The sequence below is a fragment of the Gallus gallus genome, chromosome 3 (genome assembly GCF_016699485.2).
Source record: "Gallus gallus isolate bGalGal1 chromosome 3, bGalGal1.mat.broiler.GRCg7b, whole genome shotgun sequence".
In the NCBI taxonomy this organism is placed as follows: Eukaryota; Metazoa; Chordata; class Aves; order Galliformes; family Phasianidae; genus Gallus; species Gallus gallus.
In genome coordinates this window covers 56114525-56137717 of record NC_052534.1, presented here as the reverse complement: position 1 = coordinate 56137717, position 23193 = coordinate 56114525, and the positions used below count along the sequence as shown (strand labels likewise).

At 37.4% G+C, this 23193-nt stretch overlaps 1 protein-coding gene across 51 annotated transcripts in view; it reads left to right on the top strand.

Moving 5' to 3' along the window:
* Positions 1 to 23193, top strand: part of EYA4 (EYA transcriptional coactivator and phosphatase 4) — a 156760-nt gene that overhangs the window by 90408 nt on the left and 43159 nt on the right. For 26 of the 51 annotated variants that reach the window (XM_015284014.4, XM_040696808.2, XM_040696796.2 and 23 more), the window contains 3 exons: positions 11412 to 11536; positions 12663 to 12746; positions 18039 to 18131. In XM_015284014.4, coding sequence (XP_015139500.1) covers positions 11412 to 11536; positions 12663 to 12746; positions 18039 to 18131 — 302 coding nt within the window. Of the gene's footprint in view, positions 1 to 893; positions 953 to 11411; positions 11537 to 12662; positions 12747 to 18038; positions 18132 to 23193 lie in introns of all 51 variants that reach the window. The other 25 variants (XM_015284026.4, XM_040696809.2, XM_040696810.2 and 22 more) reach the window with 10 other exon arrangements.

The window sequence follows — 23193 nt, the reverse complement described above, 5'->3', positions numbered from 1 at the left end:
TTAGAAAAATAAATAAATAATGGTAGGGCACCAGCAGAATGAACAAAAGAAAATCCATATAAAAGTCCACATGGAAATATGTGAGTTTGCTTTCTGTTTTCTAGCATCTGCATGTTGCACACATGGCTTGTATATGTGTTCAAATTTTTTTTTCTTCTACTATTTCAGGCTTGGTCTTGTCTTTTTTTTTTTTTTTTTTTAAGGTAGCCTAAGTCCTGTACTTCAGTTCTGTTTGCACAGTTTAAGCTGAGCACCATTCATCACTGTCCCCCTCTGGGAACAGAAGTCAGAGCATCCAGATGACAAGGAGGGAAAGAGTCTCCTCCATAAGCGGCATCTGGCTCTTTGGCAGATTTGTCGAGCACTTCTGCTAATGGGTTGGATTTGCCCAGGGGTCTTTTATGTGGTTTCATTGCAGATGGTCTGTCGGTTCTATCTTCTCCTATTGAATGCTTTTATTTAAAAACACATACATACACACACACACACACAAAAAAAACTTTCATCTGATCCTTAGAATTTACATAATCCATTCAAACTGATAAGGTTCTTTATGAGTCTCAAATGGTGCCTGTGTATGCTCCTTTTTGTTAGAAATCTCAAAGCTTTCCATATATCCAAATGTGTGTCTTGAGCTTTGTTGGCAATTCTGGACTTAGTTCTACAGTTTGGCTGCCAAGTGATATAATTTACTGTGATCTGAGTCTGTATTTTTGTCAAATTTCTGTGGGAATTGCTTTAGGTCATCTTTAGAGCAGAGGTAACTTTGCCTCCCCTTGAAGCATGAAATATACTTGTCTTCCACTAGCCTTCCACCTTTGAAAAAACCTAAGTTCAAATCTGGATTTGGTTATATGTGAAAATGAGTATGATGGTCTCAATCTAATTCACAGGGCATTCTTCTCTGCCATTTAAGAGAGGCCCATGAGTGCAGCAGCAAGTCTGTAGGAAGGTATGTTCCTACATGTTGGCAGTTCTATAGAAAAAAAGTATACGTGGTCCCCAAATAATTAAAGTAATTCAGTGGATTGACTTTTTAGCAGAATTATTTTTTGTGTGGCTCCAGCACAGAAGAGGACAGAAAGGGAAGGTGTCTTCTTTCCTAAATTTCGTTTTAGTTATATTTCAATTTACAGCAGAATCTCCGGTCCCTGAATGTTTATGGCTTTTAGGATTTTTTTATTTTTTGCTTTGCAGCGTAGAGGTAATTGGCAAGTGACTGGACATGAAATCACATTTTATTTCCATGTTATTTCAGGCTTTTATTTTGTTTTCCTTCTAATTATATATGTTAAATTAAGCAGGGCTCTATGCTCAAATAGTGCAGTGCTTTTGATGACAGTCTCAAAATAGTTCTAGGGGAGCGTATTCGCCTCCCTTAGGGCTTCATTGTACCACTACATTTCAGAACAGTAACATTTTAAAATTTACTGAAAAACAAAAGCATTGGATTATGAACAGCAATCATGTTAAAATTAACATCTCTGCTCCCATGCTCTGTATCATTATTCAGGTCCATGACTACTGGGGAATCTATGCTGCATGTGGTAATGTTAGAGTTAGTCCCAGGAAGTCTGCAGTGTCGATGCACATGAGCTTAAAAACCAGCACTAACATAAAGTTTGTTACATCCTACCCCTTTTTGTGTTCAGGTCTTTGACAGAAGTGAGTGGATGCTAAGTTTTAAAGGTAGAATGACATGCCACAAGTCCTGCTGAGGTCTAGCTATTTTTGCTTAGCAAACAGAGGTATAAAGGAGAGGGAAACCTTTTACATCTCTTCATCAGACATGTGGGTTTTTGGTTCTGCAAGGTGTGTGTGGGGAGGGGAAGGAGAATATGGACTCTCTGGAGCCACTGCTCTGTCCTTGCCCAGGTCCTGTGCCTGTATGGAAAGCTTGCTTGTCAGTGTCCAGTCTGAGCTGAGGGTTCCCGTTTCATAGCTGTACCTGCCCCTTCTTATGGCTCCAGGGGATAATACAGAAGGAATTGTGCCATAGGATCCCCAGCTACATGTATTTATTGATTCTCAGAATAATTGCCAATTTCACCCCAAATTAAAAACTGTATGCTCTCTAGGACTCAAATTGTAAGGTGACTTAGGGAAATCAAGCAGTGAAGTGAAATTAAATGCAATCATTAAATATTATTTGTAAAGGTCAGTCAGCATTACTGCATTTATCGGGACATCATCTTCTGGACAGAGTGAAAAGGGATGTGTGCAATGCATCTAAAGTACCTTGCCATCTGCAACACTTGTGTGTATCTACACTTTATTACTTAATAGCAGTGATTAAACAGTGAGACAGATAAAATATGAGGCCACGAGAAAGTTGCATTTATTTATTTTATATTCTAAACCTGGAATGTTGTTGTGACTGCAATTAGAGAAGAGGAATAACTGCTTTTGACTCAAAACGTTTTGGAGCCAAAAATACTGTGCTCCTCTTGAAGTAAACTACAGAAATTTTATATTGGGAGCCAAGGTTTAGATCAGTTATAATGTTTGAAGGGATATTTCACTGTTAGAAGTCAGATGTGTTAGTATTTCCAATATTCAGAATGTTTGCATTAAAATGTGAAGTTTGAATTGAGCGCATTTTTAGCAATGTTTTTGACACCTCTTAGTCAGCGATTATCCTTTCTGGAGATGGATGGAGTTCTTGCTGGCCCCTGTACCGGTGGCTAAAGAAATTACATTGAAATTAGGTATGATCACTCCAGTACTGCACACCTGAAAACATTTTTTTCCCTTGGGCAAACCCTGACAAAGAACCAAGTGTTTCAATCACTAGTTTGAAACATAACAGATATTTCAACAGGGAGTCAGAGACACAACCCACCCTCCGCTCTTTTGTTATGAAAATGTGAGTTAATGTTTATATCATGCTGTTCAGGCTTCACTGAAGCCAATTGCAAAATTTGCAGCAATTTCAACAGGACCAGCCTCTCGTCCCCCATTTCCTAGTTTTAGATTTACTTAAGTATTGTTCCACGTGAATAAATCTGGCATTATTTTTGTGTTGTAATTAATATTTTCGATAAAGGCCAGGCACCAGTATCTGGACCCAGGCAGTCCTCTCACTGTTTCAGTTAAAGTCATAGTGTCACTCAGTGAGGGTTGTTTTCCCTGAGATGCTTAGAAATCACGTGCAGTAAGCTGTGTGACTTTGAAGGCTATTTCTTATAAGGGACAGACTGGCAACAGGCTAATAGCTGGCAGACTTGGTTGTCAGATATGTGCATGCACATTCCTTTGTATATAGAGAAATGGTCTTTGTTATTGAAGTTAAACTTAGAAACACTGAAGACTCAGTGAGATCCTTATGTCATCCATGTTGTTGCCTGTTCCTCAGGACCCAGACGCTGGCTGGAGATACAGGAAAGGCAAAAGTCACTCCAACCAGTTGTGCTACCAAAGTTGTGGTGAGGGAAGTATGGCTGCAGTCGTGCTGGTTGTGTAGTAGCCATCTCCTCAGAAGTGTTTGTTATTTGTTTATGGCACAGATCATCATGTTGTTAGAACCACAGGGTTTGTAAGCACTGATCACATCTGGAAGTGATCAGAAATGGGAAAGGGAGCTGCTGGGTGAACTACTCTTTGAAAATGTGGCTCTGTGATCCAAAGACCGGTATATAGATCTTACATATCTGTAAGCTGGTAGTCTGTATTTCATGTAAGCTGGATACTTGACAGCTCCCTGTGGAACTGCAGTGTCATTATCGCTTTTGATTTATTTAAATATTCACATAACAACTTCAAAAGCTACTTTAGTCACCTTTTTTTAAGCAGTAGGTTAAACATGAGTTTAACCTCCTGCATACCTTTTTGTATTTTCTGTTCACACTGGGACTAGAATTGCATAACCCAGCCTGTGGGCTGTATGGCTAAGCTTGTGGCAGGATGTTAAATATGTCCTGCATGAGCTGGGGCTATGGTATGGGAACACTGGTACCATGAGAATGCTAAAGCTGTGTGAGGTGTAGGTTTGGTATATGTCAAAATGGTCATGGTGGACCAGGCTGTATGCAGATCAAGAAAGTGTGGCTCCCTGCCCTTCTTTCAGCTATTCCCCTTCATGTTCTTAAGCTGGAGGACAACCTCTGGTCCACATTGCCTACAAATTGACATGTTTTCTGCCTGTCACCAAGAGTGTTTTTTTCCACCTAGTTGCCTTTTACTAGGAAAAAATAGGACATCTTTGTTCAGATCCCACATTACTTCTTGCCCGATACACTCGCCAGTGCCTGAAATATAGACTCTGAACTAAAAATGCACGACATCAAACCTGTGGCAGTCACATTCATATAGTCCAGGAAAGAAATCTTGAAAGCTGGTATCCAGCTGGATGGAAAGCTATCGCTCTGTGTACCTTTTTTTCTTTCTTTCTTTGAGCATCCATTTGTTGCATCAGAAAATAAATCTTTCCCATAGGAAACTGTTATCTGCCTTCATCAAATCAAACCAATCCCAGACTGCAGGCTGGTGGGGTAGAATGGAGTGGTACCACACAGAGAAAAGGTTTCTTGTTATCTGCCAAAACAGTGATAGTCTGCCTTGTTTGTGTAAGTGTAAACTTGTGTTACAAGTGAAGAAAACTCTGGAGTTTATTCTGAAGTAAATAAATTAGTAAATTTTTTTTTGTTCCCAGAGTTGACTTGATTTTTATTTGCATTTTTTGGCATTGGACAAATGGACAGCATGCCCAGTGGAAGAAACTAGAAGCATTTCCTAGAAATTATTCTGTGATATATCCACAAGTGTGGAAATCAAAACTAATTTTGCATTTTCTGTTCATTGCATTAAGGAAATGACACCGATCTTCAGCAAAAGTCAGAAGTGAGTGAGAAAATACTTTGATGTGGATTTGTGGCCAACATAATTGCACCAGAGTAGAAAGTTTTGTGTGGTTTGCTGGAAACCATTAAATGACATCTCTGTTGATCAGGAACCAGGGAGACTATGCTGTTTCTGACTCTCAAGCAATTAATAGTTTTCAGTAGATGCAGAACAAAAATCTGAGCCTTCTAAATTTGTTAGTATGCTTAGACAGTACCATAGAAATCCTAGCCTTTTCATTTTCAGTGTATTCCTCAGACAGAAGAGCAAAGTGGCAGTTTTTCTTTTCCTCCAACAGTGAACTTGAATTTGGAAGCAGTTGTTGTTCATTGGGTTTTGCCATATTTTCTCACTAGACCCATTGAGAACATATCTATACACCCTTTTTATAGAACAGTATCTGCATATTACTATAGCAAAAGCTGTATCTTAGACTAACAAAAGCTATGGCCTTTGGCATTTGAAGACAAAAAATATCTGACACCTGGCTGTCAGAAAGCACAGAGTCCCAGGGTGGCTTAGAGCCAAAAATGGAGGGCAAGAGCAGAAGTGTAACTGGGCAATTGGGCAGGGGGAGCTGGGGAAGATGTGGCAGTGCTGCTCAAAGAAATTCTTTTTCTCTTGCTGTAAATGGTGTCCTGAGACACACTACAATGCTTGCCTTTGTCGCTGAACCTGTTTGCTTCCAGTCTTGTCTGAGTCCTCTGCACCAAGAGCAGCCTGAGCACTGACACTGGCTGCCTGGCAGACATCTCCTGTAAAGTAATACTGTCTGCATGAGTTTTTTTTTTTTCTCCTGGAATTAGAGCTTAAATAGCCAAGAGAAAGACAATAGGCCTGAAAGGAAAACTGAGATACAATCACAGTTAGTGCCACTTTATGCCCCAAAGGATCACTGCAGGAGTCCCGTGCCCTGCAAGATAAGCAGGATTGCTGAGATCTAAAAAGCTCTAATACAAAATTCAGCAATTCTGATACTTTTTTTCAAATTATAGTCTATTTGTATGAGAAGGATCCTCTCCACAGTGCTGATACTGCAGTGCCTAAGTAGAGTTTATTTCCTTAAGAGCTCGAAATCATGCACTGGGCAGCTGCATGATGATATTCAAGATTGTAATGAATCATCCATATTTATAAGAACACAGTGCAATCCTTACTGTACAGTTACACTTCTACGAAACTGAAGGCCATGGCATTTTTATTATTTATTAACGAAATGCTATTTATTAATATGTAGAAATGGTAATGTTGTTCTTCATTTCACTGAAGTTACCTCCCTGTGCTACCCTTTGTCTGACATTGGTTACATATTGGCAGAGAAGTATTTTTTTGGAATATCAATGTGGCATTAGTTCTGCTTCTTCCTCTTACTTTTTTTTAGCGTGGAAGTTGATATCCCAATTGCCAAACAATAGCAAATAGAAATTACGTAGCAAGAACTCACCTTCCATCCCCAAATAGTTGCAAAAAGTTTAGCATTTGTTTTCTCAACTGTTAAAATGGAAGTAATAAAATAAAAGTCTGAGGAACATTTACTCATTATATCAGTATAGCGTGACAGTTTTTACTGCTTCTTAGCACTATATCAGATCACTTTACAGTTTAAGAAACAAGGCCTCACAGAGAATGGAAAGGAACCCTTTCTAGTGTCTGGTAGCGTTATTTGTTTTTAACTCTTGAGCACCCTCACAGAACTTGTATGCTTTTGTGAGACTGCCTAGGATAGCCGAAGATGTGATATTTTGGCCACCTCTTGAGCTTGAGAAGGTACAAAGCAGGCATTGATGAGCCTGCAAAAACAAGAGAGGCAGTTATCCCAATGGAGTAAGTTTATCTCATCAGTTTTTCTGCTTCTTCCTTACTTTTTACAGTGACAAAGTACCATACACAGAGTAAAAGCACCAGGAAAAGAAAATACTAATCTGTATTTTAGTATAAGTGTAATAATTAGAAATGTTAGGTGTCTGGGGATTGTTCTTAGGCTGCTTGTTGTGTTAAAGTATTTGCAGAAATCGTTGGTGTTGAAAAGATTTTTGTCTTCAGACTGTGTAGTTGATGAGAAAGCTGGGCTGACAAGAGTAGGAAATGGATTTAGATGAGCTACCCAACATTTGTACTGCTCTAGAAGTTAATATTAAATAAAGGGGAATTCCAGATTCGTTTAATTTTTGAAGCTTCGAGGTAGCTGACATCTTGATTGGACAAGGCTCCCGGTTTCTGTGAGAATGCTTGGCATATTTAGGAAATGACAAATGACATAGGAAATGGGGGTACAACAGCAGGGAAGTAAGAAAAAAGTGAAAACGAATGCTCCCCAAAAACAGATAGCGCTTATTTTGCCATAGTGAGGTTTAGTAACGTTTCTGCTAAAGAAAATTTCATAGAGAATTTCCTTTTAAGGAATTTTGAAAAGAAAAAAAAAGCCTTTAAATGCTTTTTATTCTTCCTAATTTAGAAACTAAATTAAATTATTCAATTCTAAATAGCCTTTTAATTCCGTTTTATTCTGAATTTGCCAAATATTCATCCAGGGTGCAAAGCACTTTGTTTCCACTTCTGTACACATATTCTTCTATAGATCTTTGATAAACTATTGCATACTTTCAAAGTCGTTAGTAGAAAATACTTTGAAATACAGAAAAAATAAATTATATAACAAAAAGTTAACATTTTAAAATGGTATCTCTTTAAAGAACATTATCTAGCTATAATCTACTTGTAGAATTCATGGATAAGCAATTGAGTTTTGAGTTGTGAAAGGAGTCAGGAAAAAAAAAAACAAAAAAACACAGAACTCTAGAAGCAAGGCTTTAACCTGTCATAAAACTACATAGAAACTATTCAGAAATGTAGCTGTTAAACTGGACAAGCATAATTAGCCATGCTGAAAACTTCCTATGCTAGGATATCTTATGATGCTTGGCTGTACCCTTCAGTGGTCTAGGATCTACTGCAGGTTCTATTCAGCTGCCATTGTAGGGACAGATGGGAAAATTTATTTGGAAACAAAATGTGCTCTAACCTGGAGGCCAGGATTCATATACAGTCATCTTAGTGCAAACCCACTTCGCCCAGTCTGTCCATGTTCAGGCTGGAGTTGAAATGTGTAGAGGTCTGGGAGGCCGTTCTGTGCAAATTGGATGTTTTAGAGACTTTTCCAGTAAGCCTCTGAAACGATCCACTAAGCTTGTGCAAATACCAATTTTCAAAGACTTAAAGCATAGCCAAAGCAGAGTAAAAGACAAATTCGTCTTGCCAGATTTCAGTTTTTTGCTCAGAAGCTTGCAATCATATTAGCAGCCTTCCGACAATCAAGAATTTAAAATATGTAGCAGAGTAATGCATTTCCTTCCAAAATTTATCTTTCCATACAATTTAACATTTTACTTAATTTCTTTGAGATGTAGTCTGAGACAATTAAAGATTGGGTAATCCAAAGCTCAAGCTTTAGTTAAATGCCTAGCAGAAAAAAAAGAAAAGGGAAGAAAAAAAAGCTTTACAGTGTATTTTTTAAAGCAGACTGAACAATGGACTTTACTTTGCCTAAATTGAATCACACTGTCCCTCCTAGAAAATAAGTCTTTAATAAATAACTGCATAAATTTAGTAGTATTAATTGGTCCTTCAGAGATCACCCTTTTTAACTTTTAGTGCAGGAAAACATACTGAACCCAAACCTGCTTCTCATTAAGTCAGTGAAAGCAGTACTCTGATAAACATTTAGCTTGACAAAATGAATTCAAGATGTTGGAATTATTTCATCCATTTTATTAAACATTTTTCCTGAATCCTTTATTCACTGAAGCTGTAAGATTTGAGTAGGTCTGTTACATCTTTCCGAGAAATTTTTAGGCTGAAGGTAAACTAAACACATCCAGAAAGGTGATTTGAATGACATCTGTTTCACAGAAGGGAACGTGTACTTGAATAAATATATCACATAGAGATATATTAAAGTAATCCCTTTACTTGTTCACACAAGCTGGAGCACCCAGGATAAGCATAAATGTATACGGGTGGTTTTGTGAAGCTTTTCATCATTCTGAATGTCCTTTTCTTAGACTTTCTTAAGTGCAAGATGTCTTTTACTCATCCAGATAAAATGTTTGTGTGCAAATTTGCTACTTCAAAAATAGTATTAGTAATGAGCTTACCCTGTATATGCCTTTTTCTAGATGCTGAATGAAGAGAACAAGTATAAGATAGCATACTTGTCTGCACAAAAGGTTTCATACTGGTGTGGAACAAAAACTATTCCTCTTACATAATCAGTTTATGATCTTGGCAAGCAAACGAAAATCAGTGGACTTGCTTTTCTGTTTACATCTGATTTCAGTGTGAAGTGTGCTTAATATGGATAGCCCTTACATGCAGTACCTGGGTAAATCAATGATTTTGCTTATGAAATATAGCTGAAGCATTTATGTCTGTGACCATGATAAATAGCTGTCTGGAAAGAAGTCATTGTAGTTTTCATGCTAAACAAGAAAATAAGCAAATGTGAACATCTCTGTGCTGATCATACTGGAACAGAAAATCATGACACTTTAACTGTTAGTGAACACATGGGTAGTATTAAATTCTATATGCAATGAAACACACATTGTTTGTGTGTGTAGCATTCTCCTGCTCCCTTAAATGCATACAAGATGGAAGCTCATAGACTTTTTCTTTAACATTTAGCTGCTATGCTCGTGGAGAAACTGCTAAACAGAAACTGACGGAATAGTAAACCACTTGAGTCCATTTTATTTCATCTAACACTGATCACATTTCCAGTAGACAATAACTATAATGCGCTGCTGACAGATGTGTGGAAATGTGTATACAATTAGATGATGAAATTTAGGTCAAGCCAGTTTAAATCTCAGTTTATGCCTTTGCATTTCTGTGAATATTGCAATAAAATTCTTACCTGCTGATACACAACCTGCAATATCAGCTTACCCTGGCTCATCCAGTCTACTATTGGGAAAACTGCCCTGCCATTGGCACAGTGGTGAATCTCAGGCTGGATTCAAGCATTTATTGGAGTAAATGAAATTCTTTGCCTGGGCTTCATGTGGCTTTGGATAAGGCCTTGGTGTGTTTTCCCAGTTGAAATGTAGTATTTCCTAAACTGGAAGATATTCAAGACGTGAAAGCTTTAAATCTGTGCCTTGGGGTAAATGAATGTAATGAGAGGGAATCCAGGAGATCAACTGAATTGGGAGCACAAAATGGGAGACATTTCATTCCGGATTTTTTTCTTTTTCTTATCTTGGAGAAACCAAAATCAGATTCAGACAGCATACCCATATTAGATGGAAAGATAGTATGGGTTGGGTTTTTTTCTCCCCCAGAGGAGAGTGTGGGGAGCATGGAAGACAATTTAAAAGTGAAACTTGCAATAAATGCTTAGGATGCTGGGTCTTGCCTTAACAGTTGGCCACTGCACTTTCTGGCCAGAATGTGAAGATAGAGGAGTTGTTGAGCTGTCCCAGCTGTCCCTCTCTTATAAGCTGTCTCAATCTTTTACAGTGCAAGTGGGTTTTTATAAGATAATTTTTAAAGATAATCTTTCTGTTGGCCTTTATAGTATAAGATGTGGTAAACGATTCTCCTATTGCAGACAGGCTGGCAACTTTGCTTATACATAGAAAAAAGGTTTCTTTGGGGAAAAAAAAAATCTGCGTAATTAATTTATAATTGAAGCAAGGAAAAGGAAAGCATGCACTGCAAATTAGATTTCTATTACCAGTCTAACAAGAACCACTCCTTTTCTGCTTTGTCTGTGGAAGGCAGATCTGTTGTCACTGAATGAAAGTCATCCACAATCTCTCAGTATAATTGAGATGCTGAAGTCCATTGTGGTCTATTCCTACAAAACTGCTTTTTAAAAAAAAAAAAAAAAAAAAAATTCAATATTCCTGGAAATTACTCAGAAGAAAAAAAGATTGAGTAAACTAGTTAGAATATGTACATCTTTCAGAGTGAATAATCTTTTAGATTTATGTAAAAGCTCTGTGCAGTTATCTGTATGTTCCTTTGCTGCGGTTTAGTATGAATTCAGAGACTATGGATAGTTGGAATACAGATAATGGGAGGCAGAAGTCCTTCTGATTTGCTGTGCAGTGGCTGAAATTTCACTTATTTTCTCTGTTTTCTTCTAATACATACATACATACATTTAGCTATCCCATCCATCCATCTAGTCACATCCATCCATATATACAAGCATGTATGTATATATCTATGTGTATATATGTAAATATATGTATATATATATATATATATATGTGCATTGCCTCATGCATATCTTTCAGAAGCTCTTTGAACAATTTTGGGAGCTAGTGATATTTACTTCATAATACCTGGAAGAAAAGTGGAAAATACTGGGGGTTTTGCTATTCACAACAAATTATTGGCTACTTCCCCAGATTTAGTTTAAAAAAAAAAAAAAAAATCTCGTAGGAACCTTTATCAATTTGTTAATCTAGGTACCTTACAAATTTTCAAATTTTCAAAGTAGATTGCTACAGACAGCACCACAAAACCACAATATATTTATATACTATCACTTTATTTAACAGGTCTATGGAAATGCAAGATCTAGCAAGTCCTCATAATCTTGTTGGAAGCAGTGATGCGCCGGGTAGCTCTAAACTGGATAAGCCTAATCTCAGTAGTACATCAGTTACAACAAATGGAACAGGAGGTAAGTGTAAGACATTTACAGTGCATAGAAAGTTTTGGCTAGCTCTTAACCTTATGCATATAAACCCAGAAAGAAATACAAAGTACTAGTGTACCTCTACTAATCCCAGCAACACTTTTCCAATTTGCACTAACTGAAGGAAGAGGTAGAACTGCACAAAGGTTAAAGTAAGAAAGATTTGAAATGTTTTAACAAATTCTTAAAGGCTTTGTTATACCTGTTGGTAACTTGAATTTGCTTTTTCAGCTTCATACTTCACAGCTGAATTATAATTTACAGTTATACTGCAAACTACATCCATATAGATTTATTTAAAAGCTCTGGCAAAAGAAGTACATCAAAATTGTCACTGCTGCTTGGATAATTTTCTTAAATGATGAACATGCTAATTTCATTTCTTGGCAGGTAGTGAAAGTTTGTCAAGAAGGAATTTTTAGGTTTAACTCTAAATTTACTGTTTATTATCTCTGTATCTATTACTAAATGAACAGTGCTACCATGCAGCTACAACACAGATGTCCAAATGTTTTCAGATAATAGGTTCTGCCATAGCTGAGTTGAAAGAATGGGAGGAAGGGTGTCACATTCTGAGATGGAGTCATGGCCCCATTATTGTCCTTGAGAGTGTCACCATGCACGTTTCAAACTGTAGTTTCAATTCTCTTTTTTGGAAGTTACACATTGGCACCCCAAAAAAAAACCACCACCAACAACAAAACTTTATAGTTTGTTCTTTCTGGCCATGATGCAAAGCATTTAATTCACATATTTAAAAAGAAAAAACTGTGAATGTTAGTAAAAAGTGCATATGAAGGGAATAGAACCCTACAGAAAAGGATTCAACCATTACTGTTCTACCTATTTATATTTTTAATAGAATCTTAATTCCAGTATAAGGAGAAGGGAAAACTTCAAGCATACCACTAAGAAACACTGATTGATATCTATATGCCCCTACATATTATACTTGCATAAATAAAGTGGTTAAAATAATGCTTGTGAAAACAATGCAGTGCAGTTAAGAGACTTGGTTCAAAGTGTAACAACACCTTACTTGTGTTGAAGAATATTCATGTACATTGACAGACATTCAGACAATGAACCATTATACCATTCCTGTCCTCAGGAGACAACATGACTGTTTTAAATACTGCAGACTGGTTGCTGAGTTGCAGTACTCCCTCCTCTGCAACAAGTATGAGAGACCCTGGTACAGTGCATGTGTGTGGTGATGTGTCTCTGTGGCTGCTGTGTAACATCTCTTGGTTTGCTCTGTTCTTTTGTTCTGTGGTTTGAACGTTTCCATCCATTTTTTGTTCTCCACCCCATTTTTTCCACCCCTTCTCAAAGGTCTTTCCCACAGACAGAAAAACAGAAGGAAGTTGCAATATGTACTGATCTTACCGTATTTTGAAAGACAATAGAAAAGCAAGGAGAATTTTAGCTAACTGAAAATTAGCTTAACTGCATACATGCTCTGAGAGCCTGAAAGAGCCCCATGCTGCTGAACATGCTGAGTATTGGTAGCGCTCAGCATTTCTGGAATTCTAGCAGATTTTGCACAGAATGCTCATCTGTTTTTCTCTGATTTTTAGGTACAAAATTACGTGACTACCTGAGGACTAATTACTATAAATTACTATTACATCTACTACTACTGCTACTTCTTTTACTTTTAATTAATGCTTATGCAACTTTCCTCTTCACAAACATTTGTCCAGATTTTCCAAGCTTCTATTTTCATTTATGAGTTTCCTCTCCTGTGTGTTATTGAGTTACAATGATTAATAATAATTATATATGTGGCATTGTTGCAGCGCATATGAGATTAACCACTGTGTAAATGTTCATGACTCTCCATAAGCCTTTACACAAGTGTTTAAGCTGTGAAGCACTAAATTTAGGAATATCTCAAAAATATCCTTTTCAAAACAAAAATAAAATTGGGATTAATTTACCATTTCCAAGACAGATTTTATAAAAAATGAATTAAAAAAAAAATCAGATGAGCACAGAAAAGCTATTTTACGCTAGGGTAAATGGCTTTTCACTTGAAACAGGGCAATCCCAAATATTTGTATAGACTGGGAGAAGTTAGTGAGAGCAGCCCAGTAGAGGACTTGGGGGGTTCTGGTTAACAAAGAGCTAGTGTATGCTTGTAGCCTGGAAGCAAACTGTATCCGGTGCTGCAACAAAAGAGAGGCAGCCCTCATTGCAGCCTTCCAGTACTTACAGGGAGCTTATAAACAAGAGGGAGGCTGATAGTGATAGGACACAGTCTGATAGTGATAGGTCAGGGCAAAATGATTTTAAACTAAAAGAGGTGAGATTTGCAGTAGATGTTAGGAGGAAATTTTTCACTCAGAGTGTAGTGAGGCAGTGGCACAGGCTGCTCAGACAAGCTGTGATGCCCTATCCCTGAAGATGTTCAAGGCCAGGTTGGATAGGCCCTGGGCAGCCTGAACTGGTGAGTGGGAGCCCTGCCCAACGTGAGGGGTTTGGGATGGGTGGGTTTTGAGGTCCCTTCCAACCCAACTATGATTCTATGATTTTATGATTTCATGATTACATGTGAATGCTCTGTTGAGTTTCAAGAATTTAAGTTTAAAGAATCTAATTTAGTCTGTCACCTCAGTTAAATGTTTAGCATGTTCAGAAAAGTAATTTAACTACTAATTACTAGTAGTGAGCAAATGTATTACGGAAGTCCTTGTGTTACTGTGGATGCATCACCTTTTGCACAAACTGAAAGTTGATTTTCCAAAGGCAGTAGCATGTTTAGGTCTGCACTTCTATCTGAATATGTCACAGTGAGGCCAATCTGTGCTGTGTCTGTACTTTCTACTATATCTATCTCTGAGGAATAGTAGGTGCTTAAGCTGCATAGAGTTGTATATGTACCATCATCCATTTCTTCATGAGATATGTGTGCTACAGGGCTTCTTTGGCTGCTGCTGCTTGGCTTCCTCCATGTGCCTGATATCTCCATCCTTCCTCTCAGGCATTCTGCCCAACCTGGTCCCTGTCTCCTGCCCTCCTGACCTAGTACAGTGCAGCTATAAGTTGAGCCTCAGCTTAACAGGCAGTTGCCAGCCACCTCAGGCAATGTACTATATTCAGCTGCTGTCTTCTGTGCAACTTTCATAGCTTGTTGGCTTCCTAAAAACAGAAGAAAAAAAGAACTCGGAAGAAAACGAGCTTTTAGTCACACTTGTTTGCACTAATAGCTCTCATTGCCTCCTATTGCATGTGTTTATCTGCATTTGGGCATAGCAGCAGCATCTTGTAGCATCTCCTACCCCTAAAATCTCAGTGTTCATTCTCAGAGAGGTTATTTAGAAAAGGCTGGAAGAGTAAGAGTCATGTTGGCCTATTGTTTCATCAGGTAAAGAACTTACACTGTAGAAACTGCTGCCTGTTGGGGATTACAGTCTGAGCTAGTCCTGGCATAATTAAGTTTGATAGCAATTCGTGCAGGTCAACTGGGCCGACACAGCCTCTTTGGGCTTTTGTCTTTGGTCCTGACTACTCTCATGATGAAGAATTTTCCTCAGGTCTAATCGGATTTTTTCCTTGTGTCTGTTGCTTCCTAACTATTCACACACATCACCTTTGAGAAGAGTACAGCTTTGTTCTTCATCTCCTCTCTATCTTCCTGTTTGACAGCTGAATGAAGAAATTAGTTTTCCTCTCAGCTGTCTCTACACAGTTTCTTCTGTATGCCCTTGTATACTATCCGCCCCAGCCACGACCACTGGGGTAACCCTTCTCTGTTACCATCTGCAGTCTTTGCTGCCAGCAACACTCAAGAGGAATTCCAGATTGAGATTGCTTTTCATTATATTTTTACTTTTTCAGAACTTAATAAACTTAATCCACATTTATACAACAGCATATTGCATTTATTCTCATTAAAGTATTCATTCACAGTGATGGCTCAGGCTCTTGATCTTTGCACTATGTCTGGAGAGGTTGCCTTAATAGTATTACAACCATGCTTTATCTCACATGTCAGGAAATCTAGGGATGATGCTGTGTTTTGACTTGTTGTCAGCTTATGTTTTGATTTCAGCTTTAAATGTTATTGGCTTTTTAATCTGATGTTAAAATTCTTTTTTTTTTTCCCCTCTTGTTTTAATGATATGCAACTTCTTTTAAAAAAAGGTAATGCTCCAAACGTCTAGCTACACTGAAGAAAGGTCTTGATGATCCTTAAGTTGATAAAATCTGACCGTAGAACTGCTTAAAATCAAACACATAAAAATACTTTCAACAAGTATTTTTCAACAAAGAACAGTGCCAATACAGTGTTTTTCCTCAAGTTAAGTATGTGAGAGGGTTTCCTTTGCTTTAGATCATTTTTTGCTTGACAGGGAGAGGATGGTGAATATTTGTGCTGATGGAAGTACACTGCAATTGGCATTAACCAGAAATATACGTAACTCTAAAGTAAACATTCCAATTAGATACTGAGGTTTTGGTTAAAGAAAAAAGTTAGGCTTAAAGTGAAGTGTTTTTCTGGATGGAATATTGAGCATAGACTTATAGCTCAGTATGGACAATGCTAAAATATTTTATTGAATAGGAAGGATTAAGGGTACTAAGAAGTAGGGTTTTCTTTTCATGTAAGTCAATATCCACACTCTGCAGAGAAAAGATACATGCAGTTTATAAAGTAAAATATATCCAAAGATCTTCAAGGGGGAAGATAAGATGATTTCTAATATAGCATGATTTGTCTTTCTCCTTCTGAGGGATATGCAGACATCTGTATACAGTAATATACAGATACTGAAGGGAACTGTTATTTTGCAGGAAATGACCTTTAAGTTTTCTTTTGCTATATATTGATCTGCTGAAAATAAAAGCACCTCTTTCTCACTTAAATAGAGAAATGGGAACAGTTGATTACAATGGAAAAGGACTTCTGTTCTGTTGTGTAATTTTTGTCACTTTTTTTTATAAATCAGAAAATAAGGGACTGCATAATGACAAGGACTGCACAGCAACTTGAAAAAATATGGCTAAATTTATTTCCTGATGATTTCATACCAAATTAATTCACTGCTGTTGCCAGAAGAGAGAATAGACTGGGTGTGTCAGTTTTATTAAAGAAAAAAAATGATGGAAAGAAGTCTACATTTAAAAGACAGACACTTTCAAGTATTTTTTTTTTTTTAATCTTGACAGTAAAAAGAAATACACAACTACAGCATAACTGTAACTTGTGTAAGAAGGGGCTGCTTGGTTTCATTAGCATCAGCATGCTGGCAGCATTGCAAAGCACTCTCTGTATCACAGAGATAAGCACATCTCAGTTTTTCAAATCCTCCATGCTTGTCCTAAACAGACATCCCTTTGAACTCAGGACAGGTCACTCGTGCAATTGTAACATCTGCAGCATCCTATATGATGTAATGGAGCAAGATCTGTTAAGAAATTAGGCTGGGTTTGAGGTATATCAGCAGAGACAGTCCACCCAGGGCTCGCCTATTCTGGGAGCCTAGTGGCTGTATTTACAGCTATGAAATTCCCGAGCTCCTTATTGTGATCACACAGGGAGGAATAGCAGTGTGATTTTGCAGGTACTATTCTGGCCACTATTCTCATGAGAAAACTGAATCCTTTGTTTAGCTCAAACGCTGTCCTCGACATATTTTAAGAGGGATGATGAACTCTGAGGAGAGCTCAGCTATATTTGGCCTGAATTGACTCTGAAAGTACCTCTGTTTCTTGACTGAACATGTGTAACTGACCTTCACAAGGCAATGGTGGTAACTTATTCAGGTTTGCCAATGTCAGAGTTTTTTTACATTTGCCAGTTGAATGTCTGTTAGAAGCTGAATTGCCACTGCAATGCATTCAGTTATGGCTTGGATGGTAGGAGTGAATGATGATATGTAAGAAATATTTTGAGTTCATAATGGACCCAAGTTTTTTGTAACCTCTGAATTAGAAGCAGATTTCTCAGGGCTGTTATCTGTGCCCTACTTTTTTGTTGTTGGTTTTGTATTTTTATTTATTTATTTATTTTAAACTTCACTCTTCTCTTCAGCTCCAAAAAAGGGGAAGGGGAAAGGCAGAATGCTAACGAGTAATTTGCTTCCATATGAGCATGAAAACATACTACTATTGTTTCACTCATCAGGCAAAATTATTTTCATGGTGTGCTACATCCCTTGACAGATAATGTTTTCCTCCTCTCTGGTACTCTTAGGGAATTGTTGGAATGAATTAGATTTAGGCTGAAATCTACCCAGAAGATAGTTCAGTTGCTAAAGCTAATAGATAGCCAAATGCAGAGATGAAAAGCTCTATACGTGGATGCATGGCTGTTCCAGATGGAATGACGGTAGAGTGCCTCAGTGCTGTTGGTAGTGTAAAGGTTGAAGCTGTTTCACTGCATGCTTATTATATCTGGAGTACCACTAGTGAGACTGGCATGAGGACTCTGGTATAAATTTAAAAGTAAAATCTCATGTCTACTTATTCTTCTATGTAGTGTCTCTTCTTGCAGTCAAAACAGAGCCCATGAACAGCAATGAAACAACAACAACAACTGGAGATGGATCGCTTGACACTTTTACTGGGTCAGGTAAAGCCATAATAAGATCACATATTGCTAGATGCACATTAATATAGCATTTAATAACCTTCGCTAATGAGCACTTATGAGCACATTGCAAGTGATCTTCTAGAAGCCACAATAAAGTAACATTTTAATACCAAATAATAATTAACTTTTTTCATTTGTATATAAAAAAAATAATGCACTTTTCATGAGCTATGATCATAAAAAGCTTTAATGATGACTAAGACCATTCCTGTATGTTGAAATCTTATGATAATAATGTTATAATTGTACTGTAGATTTTTCTCAGTGCTAGTCTTATATGATTTAGGAAGAAGAAAAAACAGATTGTATTTCTGAAGGCTGTATTACTTTGTAGAATTTAGAATCTTAAGGGTCACATTTCAGTGCTAATCTTCTTATTTGTATGAACAGTGTGTTAGTTTAAACACTGACCAGATTGCCCTAAGCTACTTTGTCTTCATGTAAATATTTTAGTTTAAATAATTGTAAATTTAATTTACCTCTTAAAAAATGAAATAAACAGCAACTTTTAAGTAGATTCCTATGAATTACTAAAAGATGATGAAAAATTAAAGAAAATCCGCCTTCTAACTACGAGGCTGAATCCTTCTAATAGAGAGAGAAAGGAAAATTAATTTCATATCTGAAAATATCAACTCAGTAACAGCCTGATTGAAATCTTACTGAAGCCAAGAATCGTCATGCTGTGGGTTTTGGTAGACATAGGTAGTCACAACCCATTTAAAATATTCTGGAAATCACAATGTTTCTCTATAATCAAAATGTTTTAAAAACAGACAAAACTGAGTGTATGTTTCCAGAATTGTTTCTAGGCATCAGGAAATCCAGATGTACTCTGAAGTTCATTATTCAGGAAAGTATTGATATTTAAGTGCGTGAAGTAAAGGTCTATTGTGAAATGTAAAGCAAGCATATACTTTTTCTGATTAGTAGAAATGAAAACATTGTTCTCATTATGAAAGGATCACCATCAAATTAAAATCTAACTAATTATGTAAAAAAAAAAAAAAGTTTTTGCTAAAAATCAGGTGTTTTTTTTCCTTTCTTTTTTTTCCTTTTTCTTCCTTTTCCTCCCTCCCATGACTATTGTTACTCTGCCCTAAAATATTATAAGTAATGTTATAAGTAATGTTATAAGTACACGTCATAAAATGTCTGTCTATGTACGAGTTTGGAATTGTTGGTGAAATTTTATCAGCTTGTGCCATGTATTTAAGACATCTGAGCTGGATCCCATGTGTAAAAGGTGGCTAAGGCAACATTTTCAGAAAGGAGGTGCCAAAAATTGCTGTCCCATGTTCATGCTTAGTTACCTAAACCAAAGCTTGATTTCACAGGATGCCATTCACCGTTAAATTCCACTGACTGCACAAGAAGTGTTAAGATCTCTGCACTTTAGAGATTTGGAAGGGGTGCCACCAAAAATGAAGGAATTTGAGCTTTACAGACTTTTTTTTTGTCCATTAGCTACCTACATATTCAAATGAAAAATGACCTCAATCCTCATTGTAGGCCACTACTTGAGGTAAACTCAAGTATTAAATGAGTATGATCATTCACAGTGGAAAATCAGTAGTCTGCCTGTCAGAGTGATTGGCAGTCTGCATCATCACATGTGAGGCAGAACTGCTTTCATAACCTGCTGAGCCTCCCATAAAGTGTAAATCCATTATTTGTCTTTTACTAGTACTTGCAATTTGGACAGTTTTATCAGTTTTGCGGCAGAAAATCGTAAAAAACAATATAAACTCACACAAAGTATTCCTCTGACTTTTTAACCTAAGTGATGATTTGGGATGTTTAATGTGTTGCCAAAAACGATGAACACTAATGAGTAGAAAGATGCCTTTTTAGACAAATCAGCTGCAACTGAAAACAATGCATAAAAAAGCCCAGCAGTGAACATTGTTTTTTCCTAAAAATCAGCCAAGCTTTGTGACTTCCATGACAAAGGGACAATGCTAGTACTTTCCTGCAGCTTTCAAACATATAGCCTGGACATATAGGCCACTGGCAGGGATAACACCTATACTCTGTCCTTTACAAGCATAGCAAAAAAGCAACCTTTGTGAAGTAGAGAAGGACTTAGGTATGTTATTAAGTATTTTATGAAATAAAACCACATAGTGATGAGGCTCATTTAAAAGTGCCATGTGGAATTTCTCTCCATCAAATATTCTACCCATGAAAAGTGATTCCCGTGCTTCAAGGACAATAAAAACCTGTGGCATGTTCTGGGGCTGAGCAGAAGGCTGAACAAGCTCCTTATGTGTATAGTAGCCAGCTCTGTTCCTAATGACCAGCTTTAACACAGAAAGTGATGACAGACTGTGTGAGGCATATAATAAGAGATATGGATTAGGCCTCCCAGGTAACTGTGATGAACCCCGATTTTTGACAGAAGAGCACTGCAGCTTTTTGAAACTACTGTTTTACACTTAGGCTTGTTTCATCCTTGGCATCCTGCAATCAGAGGTGCCTTCAAGATAGCCTTTGTGGTCTCGTGGTAAACCTGCATATTGATGCTGAATGTGCCAGCCTCAAGTCACATTTAAATAACAGAAACTGAATATACTAACGAAGAAACCTCACATATCTACTGTGAAGTTGAAAAATAAAACATAGAATTTAGAATGAGAGTTGCCACAGTGTCCGTGCCTTGGCTGCCATGTGGCTGTTTACGTTCAGGGCTTTGATCTCATCCTTCTGCAATCCTGTAGCAGACTCCTGTAGGGGTGGATACTTACAGAGTGTGGAAAATTGCAGAACAGTCTTAAACTGAGCAATTTTATGCTCCAAAGTTTGCTACAGCTGCTGTATTGTGAATGCATGCATTTTTGTGTTTAAATTGCTTAGGATACTGGATTAATTTGGGAATTGTTTATAATTTTAATGGAGTGGAGAGAAGCATCTGAAGTTCTTGTCATCTTTGTTACTTACGACTCATTACATGCAAAAAGAATATAAAAAAAAATTCTGAAGGCTATAAAGGCAAGGTTAGGGAGTGCCATCACTACACACCTTTGTCTGGTCCCCTTTTGTGTAGAAATTGAAATTTGTTATTTAAATGAAGTCCTTTTAACCTAACTCTTCACACGGAATTTTCCAGATGATAAATGGAAAAATACAAAATTCTAGCCTTTGTTGATTTGATGAACCCAGAACACGTTATCAGCATGATTTCTGGTTATTTCAGCTCTCCACAGCCACCTTTGCCAGTTGAGCTAACAGAGTAAATAGTGAGTGCTGGCTGTCACCTTCTTTTCTCTTCTATAGATCAACATATGTTAGGTTGGGGACGTATCCCCAGTGATGTATTGATCCTCAGCTCTCCCAGGCTTTATTGCTGGGAGTGTTCCTGTGAGGGCATAGTTACATACGCTTTTCTTTTTCTCTCTCTCATTTCCTCTTTCTATTCTGTCACATTCATATTTACTGCAACCTTTGTCTCTCAGTTTCAGCAGTGTCTTTTCCTAGCCAGCACCTTCATTTCTCAACCCATTTCCTACCCCATTCTCAAACTTGGAGCCTAGGAGGCTCTTCTCTTATGCTTTTTCTGAAACTGCTTTGGCACTGCTTTTTCTGAAACTCCACCTTCCACATTTTCCTCCAGAGGCCATCCCTTCCTGTGGGATGGAGGGTGGAGATGCTGGGATCCTGCATGGCACAGATCAGCCAGAACTTCCACTTCTGGAGAAAGTGGGCCCACTGAACAGAGAATTTACCTGCCAAGTTCTGCACTGTGCTTCTTCAGGGCACGTGCAAAATGTGACTTGCTTTTCAGAAGTGTGCAGCTTGATAGCATTCACTTGAGAAATCAAGGGTATTACACTGCCCAGAAGAGCAGTCCATTGGTAAAACAAATAATGAAATCTCCACAATTCTTGAGATTTTCAGAGAAAATCAGAGACAGTTTTGTTTTTCTCATAAATAACATAACGTAATGATGACTAGCCCATTCTTATGGGCTGTAGAAACCTATCCTTAGAAAATTATAAAAAAGTTATAAAGTATGTAACATCCTGATTCTACCACTTCCCCTACTGCTAATTCTCCCCACTGAAAGAGAAGTAGGGGTAGGAGGATAATTGTGAAAACAGTGACAACTGTTTAAGTCTGATAACTCACAGAATTGCCATTCTGAGCCGTGAGATACAATATAGTTCATTTGCGATACATGGTCACAATACTCTCATATGCCTGGTCTCATGCCCCGTGTTTCTCAAATATCCCACATCCTAAAAGGCAGTGCAAAAACTGATGTGGAAAGCTGCTGGAGGAAGAGCGAAAGGAAAAGGCTTTTTAATTGGAATGGCACACAAGTTGTTTTTTTTATTTTTATTTACTTATATATATATTTATATGAAGAAATAATTTAAAAAGCAGGCAGGACAGTTTTTTGCTGAAAAACATTAGTTTATGATTACTCAAGTCATCTAAATAAATTGTCACTGTTTTCTTTCTCTCTTTCTTTCTCTCCCCTTCTCTCTCTCTCTCTCTCTCTCTCTCTCTCTCTCTCTCTTTCTCTTTCTTTTTTGATAGTTTATGCCCACTGTAGTAGAATGGGCAGATTGATTAATCAAGTGATGTGTCATTCAGCAAACTGTAGACAAAAAGTGGAGCAGTATGGTTAAAAAAGATCTGATAAGCTGGTAATGGATCATGAAAGTTCTTTGCCGTGGGAATCACCAAGGTCATTCTGTTAGCTGTTGTTTGTCTTCAGAGACGTCACAGTGATAGAACAGGCAAGACTAATTACTCTTCAAGAGTTAAATAAATAACAGCATCCTTTAGGGTTTTATGAGCTGTTTATGTTTATTATACAGCTGTACGTTCATCTAACTCCAAGAATATTTTTATGCACACTTAGAGATTAAGCTTATATCATTGGAAGGCATTCTCAGAGAAGAATATCCAATATTAAACTCAGCAGATTTCCATTGTAGTATCCCTTAATATTTTTTCAATCAGCAACTCTTTTATGAGATCTGGTAGCACATGTTCCAAAAATCATCCAATTCCTCATTTTCAAGCCATTCTC